General features: G+C 43.7%; 1 protein-coding gene across 5 annotated transcripts in view; it reads left to right on the top strand.

Annotated features, from left to right (window-relative positions):
- The window catches only part of AMBRA1 (autophagy and beclin 1 regulator 1), a 136206-nt gene that overhangs the window by 107151 nt on the left and 11232 nt on the right, over window positions 1-17823 (top strand). For 4 of the 5 annotated variants that reach the window (XM_074867742.1, XM_074867743.1, XM_074867745.1 and 1 more), the window contains 2 exons: window positions 291-430; window positions 16689-16781. In XM_074867742.1, the coding sequence (XP_074723843.1) occupies window positions 291-430; window positions 16689-16781 (233 nt within the window). Of the gene's footprint in view, window positions 1-290; window positions 431-8831; window positions 8875-10652; window positions 10832-16688; window positions 16782-17823 lie in introns of those variants that run through there. The other variant, XM_074867744.1, reaches the window with a different exon arrangement.

The raw sequence follows: 17823 nt of genomic DNA on the forward strand, positions 1-17823 counted from the left end.
AGTAGAAGTACTGTGCAGCCCACTGAGTGACATGCGGTTTCTCCTGGGAACAGAATTTCTTCTGCTCTGCAGCTGTGTGCCAGTCAATTAGAGACTGAGGGCACATGTCTGTGTGTTTCTAGCAGCTTCTTACTCTCGCTGCTGGATTAGTGGTTTCTTGTACCATCCTGTACAGTGACATGTCCCCTTGGCCAGCTGTGCTGCTGCAGTGAGGTTGAACATTTGTTTGAGCTTCCTTGGCTCTCCTGCCTTGTATTGTCCTGTGAAGTAACCTCCTGTTATTGTTTCAGAGAGTTTTCAACGTTCTGTACCCAATGCCTGCCGACCAGAGAAGACATGTCAGCATAAACTCTGCTCGCTGGCTGCCTGAGCCAGGCCTGGGATTGGCATATGGCACCAACAAAGGGGACCTGGTGATTTGCCGACCAGAGTAAGTGCTTGCTTTACATGAAAATATATCTGCTTTGGCCATTCTGTTCTTAGGGCAGTGGGGATAAGATGGCTTTTCACTGCCTGGGGCATTGTGCTTGAGGGACTGGAAAAACCCAACTCCTAATACTTCTTTTTGGACTGCCACAGTGTTTACCCAAGTCTCTTACAATCAATGTTTTGCTGATTATGAACTTCTGAGGCTGTTTGAAGTGCACCTCATTAGTTCATTTTATTTCCCATGTATTTCTAGGCTTTCTGGATCCTTTGTTTCACATATATCTAGTGCAGTGTCTTTCAGTCTCTACGGATTTATGGACTTCTAAAAGTTTTCAATGAGAACAGTAAATTTGAAAGCTGCTGACCTGGAGTTATCAAATACAGAATCACAGAATCATCTAGGTTGGAAGGGACCTTGAAGATCATATAGTCCAACCGTTAACCTAGCACTGACAGATCCCAACTACACCATATCCCTAAGTGCTATGTCAACCCGCCTCTTGAATGCCTCCAGGGATGGGGACTCCACCAGCTCCCTGGGCAGCCCATTCCTACGCCTAACAACCTGTTCTGTAAAGAAATGCTTCCTAATATCCAGTCTAAACCTTCCCTGGCGCAACTTGAGGCCATTACCTCTTGTCCTATCACTTGTCACTTGATTAAAGAGGCTCATCCCCAGTTCTCTGCAACCTCCTTTCAGGTAGTTGTAGAGGGCGATGAGGTCTCCCCTCAGCCTCCTCTTCTCCAGACTAAACAACCCCAGTTCCCTCAGCCTCTCCCCATCAGACCTGTGCTCCAGACCCTGCACCAGCTTCGTTGCCCTTCCCTGGACATGCTCAAGTAATTCAATGTCCTTTTTTTAGTGAGGGGCCCAAAACTGAACACAGTAATACTTGTTACAGTATTCAGGCATGAGATTCTATGAACTGCAAAGATTTTTGTCGTGATTATGAGCAACCCAGTGAATTGTTTTGGTTGAAACAATTTGGTTGAAACTTGACTTTAGCTCTCGTTTATTTATACAGTGCCATGAAGGGTGTAAATGTCCCCTTGTAAACTTGCAGTTAAACACAAGATAAATTAATGTGGTGTGACACAGATGATGACTGAGTGTCTGAGCTGTGAAACATGTATTGCTTTCAGTGTTCTTGGGGAGTCTCTGCACCATACTTTGTTGAGACCCTTTTCTCCACTGTGTTGTGCAAGTGCTTCTTTTGGAGCAGTGTTTCTTTTATGCTGCAGGAACACCAGGGATTTCTCTGCTTCAGTTATTTTCTGGTACTAAACTACCTTGGTATTCTTTTGGTTTATGCTTCACATGTTGAAATTCCTTGTAACTTAAAAGCTGGCAGCTGGAAACTTGCAGCACTGCTGGTGATCTTACCACATGCATGTGGACTCCATCTGTTGTGCGTGAGATCAGGCATGTGGTGCTTGAGGAGAGTCATATGATCAGTGTAGAACCACTGTCTTAAATCAGAATAAATATATACAATTGTAATAGTGACTAATTCAGTACAGCCTTATGGTGAAATATGTGGTTGGAATTTGGATTGGACCAATTTCAGTAGTGTAGAATGCTAGCGCTCTTCAAACAGCCCTCTTGTTCTCTTGAACATAGTCTTTCATCAAAGCCTTGTTTATACATGAAGTTCTAAAAGATATTATTATGGCATAAGCTATAATCACTATTCCAGGATAAGTGGCTTTCTTCAAGAATACTTGCTGTACTTTCTAAGCAGAAGAATTACTCAGGAATAATGCCTTTCTTCTCAAACTCAGGAGTTATTCTAAGATATTTTCAGTATAGAGAAGTAGTAAGATCTAGTCTACTGATTATGGCCCATGAGATGAACTTGGATTGAGAACCCAGGGAAATGAAGTCTCCCTGAGGGTGGATGCTTTGAATGCTGCAGAGTGGAGCTTGGGCTGGCTGACCTGGCTTGCCCCACATTAGGTATCCATTCTGGTGGTTGCAGTAGCCCCAGGCAAAGTGGCATGTCCCTTATGGGCATGTCACTAATTAAAGACACAACAGGAACACCTTCATGCTGTGTTATGGAAGCTCTGTCAGTCCTTCTGCAGCATCTCTGTGAAACCTTCTTAGCTCACCACGTTGCTGGGGCACTCTTCTGTCTCCTTCTACCCCAGCAACAATCATGCATGATACCAACAAAAATAAACTTTTTGTATACAAACTTGAAACAAGATGGCTGTAGAGGTGAGAGGTTTATTAGTGGTTTGACAGAAATTCTTCAACAGGTTTCCTGCTGGTGGATTGAGTGACTGATGTTTCTGGTGATTATTGCAGACCTCACGTGGACTGGTGGGTTCTTTTTGGAGCAGGATGCATGATATGTTCTGTTTTCAGTTGCACCATTTTATAGATCAACAATAGCCAGAGTGACTTCCAAACCTCTGCATGGAGGTGTAGATACTCACCGAGCTGAATAATTTGCATTGAGGCTCTAACATCAGAACACACAAATGAGTGAGGCTCTATCAGAGCAGAAGTGGCTTGCAGCTGTGATGCCTGCCTCAGATCTACTTGGAAAGTCCTCAGAGACAGGAAAAATCCTGACATCTGGATGCCATCTCAGTAGTTCTTCACTTAATAGACTTGGTTTGAGTGTGGCATATCTGTTGACTTTAACTTGAGAAGTGAGAGAAAGATGAAAAATGTTTGTGTGGTTTCTATACACGGTAATACAGAGGAAGAGAAATCCTAAATATAGGATTCGGCAATTGATAGAGCACTATATGGGGGATAGCCTAGCAAACAGCAGGGATCAAGAAAACACTGTACTGCTGAAAACACCCCCACTGTTCTAATTTGGCAAAGAAAACTGTGGTCAGTAGCAATCAACCAAGATGGTTATAATTCCCTGGATCTTTATTCCCATGTACAACAGAGGCATTTGAAACCAAGTGCTACAGGGATCACATAAACAGATTGAAATGGCAGCTGTGCCTCAAATACAGGATTTGAAAAGCATTTGCTTAGGGAAAATTGGAAGCACAAGCTGACCAAAAGAAAAAGGCCTAACTTGAAGCTCTGTGGGCTCATGTTGAGAGGCTGTGCAAGTAGTCCTTCCAGAGTTCTAAAGAAGCAGTAATTAAAATCAAATGTTTTGGGCTAGATTGCTAAATTGGGGTAGCACTGTCGGCACTTTTTCTTGCAGATGGAAATGGGGAAGGTCAGGTTATGTTTGCAATCCATAACGTGAACTTGGTACGCAGATTTATGGGGTATATTTTGAAGGAAAAGTAAAACCATGGAAAGTGAGGTTGAATGCATTGTGATTTGATTAGGGTGAAGTATAGCAGGTTGGATACCCGTCCTTGAGAATTTTATGTGTTTATTTTTAATTAAAGGGTCAAGTAAGGACTAGTTCCAGGTCTTAATACCTCTGTGTTTTAGTAAGGCAGTTCCTATGCTACAACTGCAATAAATCTAGTTAATTTGTAAAAAATTGGGATTAGAACAAGATCTGGTAAAGAGCAGGTGAAGGCCTGGCTAAAGGACAGAATACAACATGATTGAGAGCTGGACTCTGTCGCAAAAGAGGTCATGATAGACTTCCTTAAGAACCTGTTCTGAGGCTGGTTATTAATACTGTTTACACTAATGCCTTGTAAGGGTGTACTGAATAAATTTGCAGAGGTTGTAATATTACCCCTGTCATTGTAGAGAAAGATCGGAGTATTGTACAAGAATTGGATTGCCTTGAAAGTGACTGGAGCTATAGAAATGAGAATTTAGTAGTACAAAGTGCACTTAATGACTAATAACACTGAGCTCAGTAGTTGAAATGAAAGAGGAGGAAAAAGACCTGAGGTTTTAGTTGATTGTAGGTGATTAAGCCATCAATACATGAGGCTGTAAAAACAACAAATTTAGTTCTAGGGTAAGACACAAGATGCTTAATATCAGAGATAGCAAAATGTTAGTATCACTGTAGAAGAACCTAGATACATAGAATCACAGAATGGTTTGAGTTGGAAGGGACCTTAAAGATCATCTAATTCCACCCCTCCCCACCATGGGCAGGGACACCTTCCACTCGATCAGGTTGCTCAAGGCCCTGTCCAATCTGGCCTTGAATGTTAGAAGGGAGCGGGCAGCCACAGCTTCTCGAGGCAGCCTGTGCCAGTGTCTCAGCACATTCACGGTGAAGAATTTCTTCCTTAGATCTAATCACATTCAGTTTAAAACCATTACCCATCATCCTATCCCTACACTTCCTGATCAAGAGTCCTTCCCCACCTTTCCTGTAGCTCCTTTAAGTATTGGAAGGCCGCTGTAAGGTCTCCCCTGAGCCTTCTCTTCTTCTCTAAGCTGAACACCCCCAACTCTCTCAGCCTGTCCTCACAGGGGAGGTGCTCCAGCCCCCTGATCATCTTCATGGCCTCCTCTGGACCCGCTCGAGCAGGTCCATGTCTGTCTTATGCTGGGGGCCCCCAGAGCTGGACGCAGCACTGCAGGGGGGGTCTCATGCGAGCAGAGTAGAGGGGGAGAATCCCCTCCCTCGAGCTGCTGGTCACACTTCTCTTGATGCAGCCTCGGACACAGTTGGCTGTCTTTCAAACCTGATCTTCTCCTACAGTGGGTGGTTCTTTCTTCCAGTCCCTGCCTTTGCCTTCTGCATCTTGGGCCCATGGAGCACTTGCTGGTGAAGACTGCGGCAAAAAAGTGGTTGAGTACCTCAGCCTTCTCCACATTGTGGGTGAACAAGTCTCCCTTTCTCTTCCAGAGAGGGCCCACATTTTCCCTAGTCTTCCTTTTATCACCAACATAACTGTAAGAGCTTTTTTTGTTGCCCTTGATGTCTCTGGCCAGATTTAATTCTATCAGGGCTTTGGCCTTCCTAACCTGATCCCTGTCTGCTCAGACAGTTTCTCTGTATTCCTCCCAGGCTACCTGTCCTTGCTTCCACCCTCTGTAGGCTTCCTTTCTATGTTTGAGCTTGTTCAGTAGCCCCTTGTTCATCCATGCAGACCTCATGGCGTTCTTACCTGACCTCCTCTTTGTTGGCCAGCATTGCTCCTGAGCTTGGAGGAGGTGATCCCTGAATATCAGCCGGCTTTCCTGGGCCCCTCTTCCCAGGGCTTTATTCCATGTTACTCTACCAAACAGATCCCTGAAGAGGCCAAAGTCTGCTCTCCTGAAGCCCAGGGTAGTGAGCTTGCTGTGCCCCCTCCTCGCTGCCCTAAAGATCTTGAACTCCACCATGTCATGGTCACTGCAGGCAAGGCTGCTCTTGAGCTTCACACCCCCACCATCCCCTCCTTGTTGGTGAGAACAAGGTCCAGCACAGCACCTCTCCTTGTTGGCTTCTCCATCACTTGGAGAAGGAAGTTGTTATCACCATATCCCAGGAAACTCCTGGATTGTTTATTGCCCTGCTGTGTTGTCCCTCCAACAGATATCAGGGTGGTTGAAGTCCCCCATGAGGACCAGGGCTTGTGAACATGAGGCTGCTCATATCTGTCCGTTTGCTTGGTCCTCCTGGTCAGGTGGCCTGTAGCAGACCCCCACTATAACGTCTCCTGTCCCTGCCCTCCCTTTAATCCTGACCCATAAGCTCTGGGTCAGCTCCTCACTCATCCCGGGGCAGAGCTCCGGTCACTGACATAGAGGGTGACCCACCTCCTCGTCTCCCTTGCCTGTCCTTCCTAAAGAGCCTGTATCCTTCCATTCCCACACTCATCATCGGAGCCATCCCACCAGTAAGATTGTAGCCCTGCAGGTGTGCGCACATCTCTAGCTCCTCTTGTTTATTCCCCATGCTACATGCAATTGCATAGAGGTGTTTAAGCTGGGCCCCAATGAAGGTGACTTACTGGCTGAAGTGGCTGGAAATCCTTTGTGCTGTTCTCTAGGTGCTCCCCTGCTACTGCCCTGTGACCCCTCTCCAGGCTGTGGGCATCTCTTGCTGGCACTGGCATCAGGCTGGTAGGAGTGGGGTGGATTGAGGTTCCCCTACCCTGGCAACTTCAGTTTAAAGCTCTCTTCACCAGCTTGGCAAGCCTGTGACCAAAGATGCTCTTCTCCTTCTCTGACAGATGGACCAAAACTTCAGTGTTCTGAGAAAACCATTTCAAAACCAAGTACTCAGAGCACCTTTTATAGGGATAGCTATGTAATGCAGACATCCACAAGGTAGGAGGGATTTCTTCAGCAGTCAGAGCATCTGGTAATGGAATTAAAATACCCCCTGAAGATGCATCTTGTTCAGAGGCAGCATCCCGTGGAATTCTGTCATTGGGAAGTAGGTGTGGAGAGTCTCAAACTGATTCAGAGCTATGCGGTGTGAATATTTTAATTCTTTGTGGTGAGATCTGCCTCTAATGTGAAATTATTCTGGGAAAATTCTCTTTGTGATAAATTCCTATGCTTTGCAGATGATCACTGCAATTGTCTGTCCATGCCAATCCAGGTTTTTTTCCTTTCATCTGATAATAGGGAGTATATGTCTGCATCTAGCTGTCAGCGTTGGTAAAGAGGTGGTATTCTGTCCAGCTGCATGACGTGTCTTGTCTCTCTGCTGGCTGGCTCCATTCCTCAGGCACTTCAGCCTCTAGCAATGATGCCCCCCAGCAACATCAGCCCTGGTGCATTGTTTGCCTTTTAAGAACAGCTTCTGGAGAATGGAGTAAACAAACTGATGGAAGAGCTGTCTTCCTTCAGGTGTAACTGAGGGATGGTAGTAACCCTGCACAGGGACTGTTCTCACAACTGTTAACTGGGGTGGCTAGAGATACTGGGTATGTCTGAGTCCTCCCTGCAAATGGCCTCTTGAAAGGCAACATCTGCACAAGTGGCCTTTGACCATGGTCCAGTAAATGAATGCATGTCATGGACTTTCACTGCCTGTTAACCACAAAGATACACTGAATTTTCTAAATGAGGGTAAAAAATGGTTTTGATTGATAAAAGCACTGAAAAAGGGGGGAAATCACCAATTTTGCTCTAAAGATGTGTCCTGAGAGCTTATATTTGGATTTTGTTATTCATGCATTTAAGAAAAAACTGAAATTGATCATTTCCAAATTGTGTAGGGAAGCCTTTAGGTATCATGAGTGCCAAGAGGCTCAGTCACTGCAGATGCAAGAGAAATAGAGTGGTAATATGGAGGCTTGAAACCGTTATCTCCATTCTGATATTGGTTTTTATTCCATTTCTACTTCTGTATGTGAATTTAACATCCAGGATGAGTGATGGCATTAGGTGGAAGATGCCCTCATAAAATTCCACTTAATACATCTTATGAATCCTGGAGATAAATTTTGAGAGCTGCTTTAAGTCTTCAGTTATGAGCAAGTTCATTTCCCTCACTCAATTCTTCAAGATATGCTAAAGCACTGGGTAGTTAATGACGTTTATTTTCTGTCATGGGAAGGGGAACTTGGTACAGAGCTCAGTGTTAAAGAAACTTAAATCTGCTGCTTACCAGTTTGTGTACTGTTTCTCTGGGCAGGTCCTTACTGGTTCTCATATTGGGTAGCAATCTTTCTAAAAGCATGGCCACATACTCTAAGAACAGTTACTAAATGCTTCACTTACATCTATTCAGATTACACCTGCCGCCTTTTCTTCCCTTTTTTCTAATTCTATCTACAAAAGCAATTAAACTTCATGCAATTATTTGACTTACTGCCTACTGCATGTGGCTCACTCTTTCATTGTTTTCATATATCTTCCTTTTTTCTCTTTGTTATGTTACTGTCTTTAAGGATAAAAGTTATACTTAGGAGGCAGTAATTGTCAATTTAAGTATGGCTTTCTTTTTGAAGAATGCTGCTAAGTTGGCTTTTTTGGCCTTTTGTCACTTCCTCAGTTCTTTGTAATGTGTTAAAATCAGGTGTGAGTGGCTCAAAAAAGTTAACTTACTAATTTTTTTTAAAAAAATTTTTTTAATGAGTGCAACTAGCTGCTATGTCTGGCTTCTTTTCTTACTCCCTAATTGCATAAGTACCCTTGGATATATTTTAAGAGGAAACTTCATAGAGAAAATTCAGTATCTCAGCCACTTTGAGTCATTATTGATTTTTGTCCTTAGCCTCACTGATGAATAGAACTTTTTTCATTCCAGTACCATTTTGCTCCTGTTTATTTTTAGAATGTCTTTTCCCTCTTTGGCAGCATCAGTCCATCCTGCTTTCTTACAACCTTTCTTCTCTCTGCAGGTCTATACTAGACCTTCCTTGTTCAGTTGTTTACTCTCTTGTCTTTCCAATAAGATCATCTTTAATTTTCTGGTCTTTGATCCAGTTTATTTGTGGAGTTTTATTCATTGTCCATTATGCCTGTGTTTTCTAGCAGGACTGTAGTGAATCTAGCTAGCAAATAAAACAGCCAACTTTTTATTCATTTTCTTTCCCTTTTTTAAATCCTCAAGCTATCTGGTTCTGTAAATGGTCTCAACTCAGTGTCTACAAACCGTGAGTAATTGGAGTAATAATTGTGGATTTGCGTTTTTTGTCTTTTTTTTTTTTTTTGGAGCAGGTTTCCCCTGTGTGCTAAACAGAACACTTTTTAGTTGGCTAATTTCAAAGCTGCTGAAGATTAAAAATATAAAACTTGGCTTGCATTGTGGATCTCATTGGGATTAGACCAAGCCAAGATCTTGGTTCTGGAGCTTGGCAGCTTTGTCTGTGCACATTGCAATGTTCTATTAAAAAAAAAAAAAAAAAAAAGGCATTACTATGCTTGCTAATTTTAAACGTTTATTTTGAAGTTGATTTCTCCCATTTTAAACGCATTTTCCTGGTTTAGTTTGTTGGCATAAGATCTACAAAACAAGCCTACTTCGAAGTTGCCTTTGAATCAATGTAAATATTAGTTTCTGCTAAAATGCTAGTGAAAATTCAAAGAAGACTAAAGAGTGACTTTGGCTCTCAAGACTTGTAGCAGCTTAAGATGTTTAAGGCCTTAGAAGGCTTAAGCAGTTTGTGCTCCTAACATCGTAAATTGTCTAAGTCACTAGAAGATCTGATAAACAGCTTAAGAAATTCTGAGGGTCCAAAGCTTATTTGGAGTGTAGTCTGCCTGTAATCACTTTAAGCAACTAACAAGCCTTTAGTTTTTTAGAGGAATTTAAGGAATTTATCCCATCTTTAGAGCTTGTTTTAAGATGATACCAAGCTGAATTGTTCTTATTTAAGGAACTTAAAGCTCTGCGTTCTGGAATTTGTTACTTACCTTCCAGTGGATCCCTACATGCTACTTGGTGTTGTTGGAGCCACATAAGTGAAGGAAATTAAGGAATACTGGCAAGATTTTGAGTGGGAAGGAAATCAGTGAAAATTCAGGAAATTCTTATTTGGTTTATTTCTGCCTTGTTTATTCCAGGCTGTTTCTCCCGGATGGTATGTTCTTATTCACATAAATGTACATTTTTTAAATAGTGCTAAAACTACTGTGTAGTGCAGTATAGCATACGCAAAAATCTTACCAGTGTTGTAGGGCCCACCTTGCTTGAGTGTTTTGTTCATCTGCTCATAAGTATTTTGCGTTTAATGATGGCCTCAGTATGCCCCCTCCAAATTGAGATATATCTCTTCTACATGTTAAAAGTAGCTGATGTCTAGTTACAACATCAGTGTTATGGAGGTCACGTTCAGGACTAAAAGGGTCCCTCTTGTTCCCTTAGGCGTGAGTTACAACTTCCGATGTCATGCTCAGAGTGGTGTGAAAAAGCTCTGGGAAAAGCTGATTTAAAAAAATGTTGTGGCATTTTGGTAGAAGAATTGGCATGGGCATGAAGGCTGTCTGTGAGGGACTTTTCTTGTCCTTATTCTCAACACAAGTTTTTCTGCGTAGCTTTGTGTCCCTTAAGAGCAGCATTCTTAACCTCAGTATTAATTCTTGAGTCCCAAGATAATTGAACATCCAAACTTAAATAAAAAACTCTCTTCTGCTGCTCTGTTGTTGTCTTGGTGCTTAATTTCCATTTATCAGTCCCGTTGAATGTGTTGGAAGACCAATTCTTCACGTAAGACTTTCTCCCTTGGAATGTAAGACAAATTCCTCTTAAGCTTTCTGTTGGTGTGTCCTCCATGTCATGAGTGCTCATCTGCTACATGCAGCTAGACAGGTTACACATGCTGACTCCTGGAAGTCCTTTGGGTTTCAGCTGTAGTGACCCTGTGGATCAGAAGAAACCACTGTGTTTGTGTTCTCCCTACTGTGTTAATCTCTCTTTCTCTTTCTCTTTGAGGTATTTAACAGTTTAGCTGACAGATGACTCTCTTAGCTGCGATATCACATTTTTGCCCAGGGGAGTTGACTGTTAGAGGTGTGCCTTCTATCGAAATCTTATCCGCTGGCTGCAAGAACCTGGACTGTATCCAGCTTTAGTTGCCTACTGGTGGGCAGAACAAACCTGTGCATGTTCACGCTGTCGAGACAGAAGAGTATTATTAGGTATTAATGCCTCCAAATTTATGAGGCTGACCTCATTTAAATGAGTTTGAATAGAGCCTCTTCAAAAATCCCTCTCTCTAACCTAGCTGGCAGGACTGCACAATCAAATAAATGGGGCCAGTCATCTTGCACAGCGTTCTGAGTTGAGCTGGCATCCTCCCTGAAGCAGGCACATGGCTACCAGCTGTACCAAGCTGCTTGCTGTCCTGCTTCTGCAGCACCTTTGGCAGTTCAGAGAGGTGTCAGGATGTGTTTATGCATGGTTGCTGGTTTCCAGGTGGGCAAAGCTTGCGGGATTCTGGAAAATTAGTGGGCTGTGTCAGTGTAGGGAGTAAAAATGCACCTGCTGCTAGTTGCAGAGAAGGGGTGACCCTTCCATTGTTCCTCTGAATGTGATGAATAGAGTGATTTCATATGTCACTTAAGCGTCTGTGTGGTTGTTAATTGTAAACTGCTGCTCTTGTGTTCTGTATGACTTATCTTGTTAGGAATTCTTATACTTGGTCTCATGCTCTTCCCCTGACTAGTCATACCCGGGCTGTACTCTGTGCTCTGAAATAGTCTGGTGCTGGTGAAGCTGCCACCAATTCCTTGGTCAAAGGGAGTTACTGCCCAGAAGAGCTGCTCCAGGAGTCCCGTTTGCTGGTTCCATACAGTTTGCACTGCAGCCAATTTTCACTTGGATTTGTCTCTGCAAGTGGTTCATCGCCTGCACAGAAAGCTAAATATTTATGAAGTAGAGTGTTAGAAATGATTGTTTTCCTATCCAGGCAGCTGCTGGGAGTGCCAAACTTTGCCTTATACTGACAATACTGTTGCCTAGCTAATCATGGGAGCCAGGGATGGGCTTGCTGTGCTGATCATCACACACCGGCAGAAGAGATAATGAGCTGCTGACAAGGATGCATCTGGAATCCAGCCAACATTGCATTGTGTGAGATACCATGTGCTGCTGCTTCCTTCCCAAACAAGGACAATGGATTCCTGTTCCTTAGCATAGTGTCACCTTGCTCTCTGTAGCTCACTCTATATTTCCTTGATACCGTTTGAATGGTTTAAGAAAGACAAGTTTACACAAAGGCAGGAAAAGACATCTTGGGGAATTCCTTACAAATCCTTTGTAAACTAACCTGATTTTTTATGCTTGCTCGTAGTGATTTTGAATGGACAGTATATTTGAGAAATCAGCTTTAAAGAGTAATCTCTTCTGTGGAGAAAGTGAACCTTGGCAGCATGAAAATCAGATATTCACCTAGCTGTGTGCTGCATGGCATCACTTTGCAGCTAGTCGTCTTCATGTTGGGCTTGCCACAATCTTCATGGTAGTAGTGGCATGGTGCTTATATTTTTAGATAGGATTGCAGGCAGCAATGTCTTCATCAAAATTTAATTCCGTGCTGTAGCAGACAAGTGAGCTACTGTTGAGCCTTTCCATGTGGCAGGACTTGAAGAAGGAGAGCAGTGCATTTGCCCATTGCTGCTACCTTCTTCAGTACTGGGGATGGTTTAAGTGAAAAGACAGTCGGTGTTGTTTATGCCTTTCTGAACCTGTATACCCTACTTGCAAATTATTTTTTTTTGTCTTGCCATCTTGCTGCTGAGCTGTATTGTTAGGTAGAGCTGGGAAATTTTTGTCCTAATCCCTCCTCCTCTTCAACTCCCTATTTTGGATATGCCAGCTGGGGGGTTACCCAGATGTCTAAGTCAATTTGTGCTGATCTGTGCTTTGTCAGTTTACTTTTCAAATACTGGTTAAACCAATGCAGTTAAATCATATTTCAGCTTTCTTGTCACGTATGAATAATTTTGTCACTAATTCCTAGAGCTTGGCCCTGGTTTCTTCAAAGGGACATACCTGAGCTGTATAGGTAATACCTCCATGCAAAGGGAGAGGCTACGCTGCCTAAGTTGTTGGCTCTTGGTACTTAACAGGCTCCACTCTGAATCCTTATTTGACTTTCAGCAAAGCATGCAAATCTGTGCCCTTCATCCTCTCCAAGCTCCTTAATAATGTGAGCTGGACACAGGCATGAAGGGAAAGTCCATCTCGGAACAGGTCCCTGCTGGGAAAGCCAGGCTGTGAGCAGTTCTGCATTTAACAAAGCTAATGGAAATTTCCAGGGAGGACTTAGAGAGCTTAGTGACAGCCATAAAAAGGAAGAAAATAAGAACTTGACTAAGTGGACTTCACTGTCCATGACTGACGCAGTGTGGAGAATTGTAATTTTTCACCCTGAAGCCCTGGGCAACAAATGTCCTCCTTGCTGCATCCACATCCAAGTGGCAACATGCTCCATGCTACACAGAGCTTCTACCTTATGCCTTGGAAAATGTAAAGTGCTTCCAGCATTTCCACGTCTAGAGTTTGATGGAGCAAAAGTTAAATGCTTACATTACCTGAAAAATATTCATTTCTCTAGTGTAAGCTCTGCTTCTGTGAAATGAATAGTCAGGCCTTGATTTGCAAATCTCCTGGGAAACGTGCTGTGAAAGGCTTGCTAACTTAAAAAATTCAAGCAATATTTTGCAATGGGCGTTAAAAAACCTTTAGGCTTTCTGAAAAAGGACTGTTTTAAATAGGTGTGCTTAAACCAGGGCAAATCTTTAAGCTTAATTGAAAACCTGATTTAAACCAAGGTAATTGTGGTTGTCACACACATCTTGTTGTGTACTTAAGTTGGTTTTAAGTGCGATTATGTGATCAAGTTTCTAATGCAGGCATGGTCTTAAAATTGGCACTTAACCCATACAATAAATGAAATCTTTGCTTATTAAGAAGGGGAGTTATGATCTTCGTATGAAAGACAGTGCCCAACCAGTTCCCTTTGTTACGCTCAGATGTTTGTTTTCTCCACTGTATCTTGATGTAGTCTGAGACATCTCTTCTGTAGCCTCAATCATCCAAAGCCTAGAAGACCTAATCCAGAGCGAGATGGATATTGGTCTTAGGGCTGTGGAGAGGCGGATGAGATGCAGGTCAGAGAGATGCAGATGCATGCAAAAGAGGAGAAGGATTGTGGTGAGGATTTTATTGCTTCAAGTCTTTTGCAAGAGGTGGAGTTGGGAGAAGATAAGTTGGTTAGCTGACACTGGTGGGGGAAGAGCCTGCTGAAGGGTAGCTGTGAGGATGCTCGCTGCTGCAGTAGGGAGTGCCAGCTGTTTATTCTGAGCCACTTTTCTGGCTCTGCAGGGAGACATGCACAGTCCTGACTAAAAAGCCAGGTTAAAGTGGTGCTGAGGATGTTGAACTCCCATTGTGGCCAAGTCTAATGACCTTGGCTTAAGCCTGTTCATCAGTGTTCCCAGAGTCAGCAACAGGAGCAGTGGCACCAGCTGCTACACATCCTCCTTCTGGGAACGGAGAGCCAAGTCCTCGACTCTCTGGCAGTAAATGAGCAGCTAATAGTACCCTGGCAGTGAAACTCAGTTGATAAATGGCAGTATTTAAAACCAATGTGCAAAGTCATGTATTAAATGGAATGGCTATTGATTTCACTGTCCAGGGAAGGGTGCAAATTGATAGCATGGAGTTAGAACAGACTTTCCTGTCCAGCAACCTGAGTGTACAGTAGTGAGTCTCTGCAGAACAGGTAGGAGCGGGGAAGGGAGTTTTTAACCTGGTGTACTGCATGTCAGTCTGGTACTGTCATGCTTTTGTAGAAGTGAGATGAATCACTCAGACGTGTGCGTGCGCAGGAGCTGAACTTTCTGTGTAGTACAAGGACACGGTGTTTGGGGGAAGAGGGGAAACACAGTGTTACCAGCTCACATTTTGGCCAAGGGAAAGCTTTGCAGTCTTCTGGTTTCTAGAGCTGGGAGCTGGCAAAGAAGTAGGGCACATGGAGCACCTTGGTGAGGAATACCAGTCATGCAGTCATGTAGGTGGCTGTGGGGACCACGCCTGTGCTTTAGAAAGCATGAAGAAGCGTGGAAGGAGGAGGAAAAGAGCATGGGTCAGTTTAGCTCTGTTGGATAACAGCTGCAGATACCAAGCAAACTAGGCTTTTTCTGGAAATTTTGCCTACCAGGTCAGAAAGTCTCACTTGCCTAGGGAGTGTGCTACTTTGCAGATAGCGAAGTGTGACAGCTAAGTCTCAATATACTAGGCAGGGGATGGAGCAGCCAGAGGGACTGGCATAGTTTTAGTGACAGGTTACCATCTGTCAGTAAACTCCGAAGCCTTTGTAAATCAGCATCTCCCTGGCAGCTGCTTCCATGGGGTATAATGCAGTGCAGGGCTAGCTCAGCACAAAAAAAAAAAAAAGTGATGACTGGTTACTTCCTGTAGACTCCGTGCATGATTTTGTTGACCTCATTTTCTCCAGCTTTCGCTGGTCCCGACCTGGGCTACTATCACCTCAGAGCCTAGCCTGAGGCCCCCGGCACACACAGCTCTCTCATTTCAGCATGTCTGAGCTGGAGTTCTTGCCAGTTCTGCTGAGGCAGCTCATTACAGGGACAACAACTTTTATATCTATGTAAAACACCATGTTTGTGCCCAAGCCATAACCAGCTGCCAACTACTTGCCCTGAATCCTTCCTTCAGACTGTGGGACTACCCTTAGTTCATGCTCTGAGACTGCCTGCAGTGTGATGCAAGTCCATCTCTTCAGACACAATTCCCTTCTCTCTACGCAGGACCTTTTTTTTTTCTTTTTTCTTTTTTACTTGCCTTGTGGTAACCACTGCACAGCACTGTTAACTAGCACCGTCAGGGGCAAATCTGCAGTCCAGCAGCTACATGGTGGTACATGGCACCCTTTCAAAATTCCCAGGCCAGCTCACAGGGAGCTGGTGTGTTGGCATGGCATGGCAAAATATTGTACAGAAAGTCTCTTCTGGGGCAGTGCAGCCCATAGTGCTTCTGGAAGCAGGACACAGCAGTAGGTGGGAGATTTCCATACTGCTTTGGACTGCACAGTGTGTGCCTGTCGTCTCACATTTCTGTATGGCACAGAGTAAGCTGGATTCACTCTTACCCTCTTCCAGTCTAAGAGCTGTTGGCCCTTAGAAATAGCAGGAGATGCACTTACAGCATTATGGTGGTTTAGTTTCTGTGATTGCCCGTAGTCTTTAGCAATGATGTGATGATTAGCAATACATTGTTAACCTTGCCTGTTGCTGTGAAGTGATTAGCCAGCCCTGGCTTCACATATCTTTTTGGGAAATGCACTGTGGAAGGTTGCCAGAGCATTGGCTGTTCCGATAAACTTAGTAGCATTAGCTGTAAAATTCAATTTTGGACTTTTTAGACACACAGGTAGTTGATCTAGCACAAACTTTTGTGGAAACATTAAAATATCTTCTACATCTGCCCTTGCTCTGCAGTGATTGTCAGTGAGAGGACTGTATAGAGATTTATTTCTAGGTAGAATGAGAACCATTTGTAAAGAAACTAAATGTCAAATAAGAGCAGTGTTTTACTCCGCATTACCTAGTACAGGAAATGCTGGCAGGCACCACAGAGAGAATTGGCCTTCCCATTCCAATTCTTTGTTTAGTCACTTGGAGTTAGGGTAACCTGATTTTATACACACAGTTGTATGTCTTCATTTCCTGAAAATCTCTCTGCTCCTGTTGCTGTGCCTCAGTGCTAATATTGAAAGGAAATTAATGGAGTATTCCAGAGCAATCTGGGTAATACAATGCTCCATGTTTGCAAGGCTGTTTATGGTGATGAGCCCTTTTAACAAAAACATGAACTGAGCCAGATCTGCAGTTTCTGTAGGTCAGGAATCAACACTGTCCTTCGTGTTGTGGGGATGTAATGTGTGCTGGCTGGAATCGTGTCCTGCCATACTAATATTTTTTCCTTCTTTGGTGTTTCAAGGGCCTTAAACTCTGGAGTTGAGTACCACTGGGACCAGCTGAATGAGAATGTCTTCGCTGTGCATTCCAGCAGCAGGAGCACTGAGCGGCCTGGGTGAGTCTCCTGGGTGTGGATTAAAGAGACCTAACACTTCTTAGGCAATTTTTTCAACCTCTGACACTGCCTGGTTGGGCGACCTGGCCTGCTTCCAGTAAGTGACATTCAGTGCCCAAAAGTGCTGCCAGTGATAGTGAAGTACATGTGTCATCCATGGCCTCAGTAACACCCTTGAGCAAGCCATGGGAGGAACATGTGGGGTTTGATGCATCAAAAACACTGTGCAAAGTAAACAGCCTTTGGAGGATAACTGAAGAACGGGGGGGGGGCGTTCACAGACATGGATGCAAATCCATTGGGCAGTCTTGGTAACTGATTTTCATCCCTCTGGTTTCTGGTCATGGGACAGTTGTTTCTCAGCAATAAACTCTAAAAATAAAGCTAAATCATTTGACAGCCCTATTGGCCGCTTCATCCAGTCCAGTGATACACACGTTAGTTATTCTAAACACAAGGGTGATGCTGCAGTCCCTTGCTTCTTGTCCCAGTGAAGAGTATTTCTCCTTAAGCCAGCTGTTCTCATCAAGAGGGTGGCGGTCTTGTTTCTGATTTATGAACTCTGGGATCCCAAAGAGGTTACAGACGGGTGTACAGGGCCATGTCTGTGCTGTCCCTACAGCCTTGGACTGATTGAGAGTGAAAAATAAACAGTAGAGGTTCTCTACTCTGCCATGTCAGTGGATATTGCCACTACTCATGTTTCTTGACAGCACATGTCAGTCCTGCATGATGGGTTAGGAGCAGCTTGAAGGCAGAAATACTGCTCAAGAATGAACTAGCTCAAAGAGCAAGAAAAGTGTGGCAGGTTTCAAAACCTTATAAAAAAGGGTTGTGAATGAGGCAGTCTTTCCTAGAATCTATCATTTCCAGCACTTACAGCCAGAGGTCAGTTTTGGAAAGAGCATCCAAGCATTGTCAAGATTCAGCTCTTGTAGTGTTGTACACTTCAACTGTTCAATTCTGAGAAGCAGCTAATGAGCCTTGAGGCAGTTCCTGTTGTTTGCTCTTGAGAACAGAGAATTTCTCTTGTCCGACTGGA

The sequence above is a fragment of the Strix uralensis genome, chromosome 4, assembly GCF_047716275.1.
Source record: "Strix uralensis isolate ZFMK-TIS-50842 chromosome 4, bStrUra1, whole genome shotgun sequence".
NCBI classification, from domain to species: Eukaryota; Metazoa; Chordata; class Aves; order Strigiformes; family Strigidae; genus Strix; species Strix uralensis.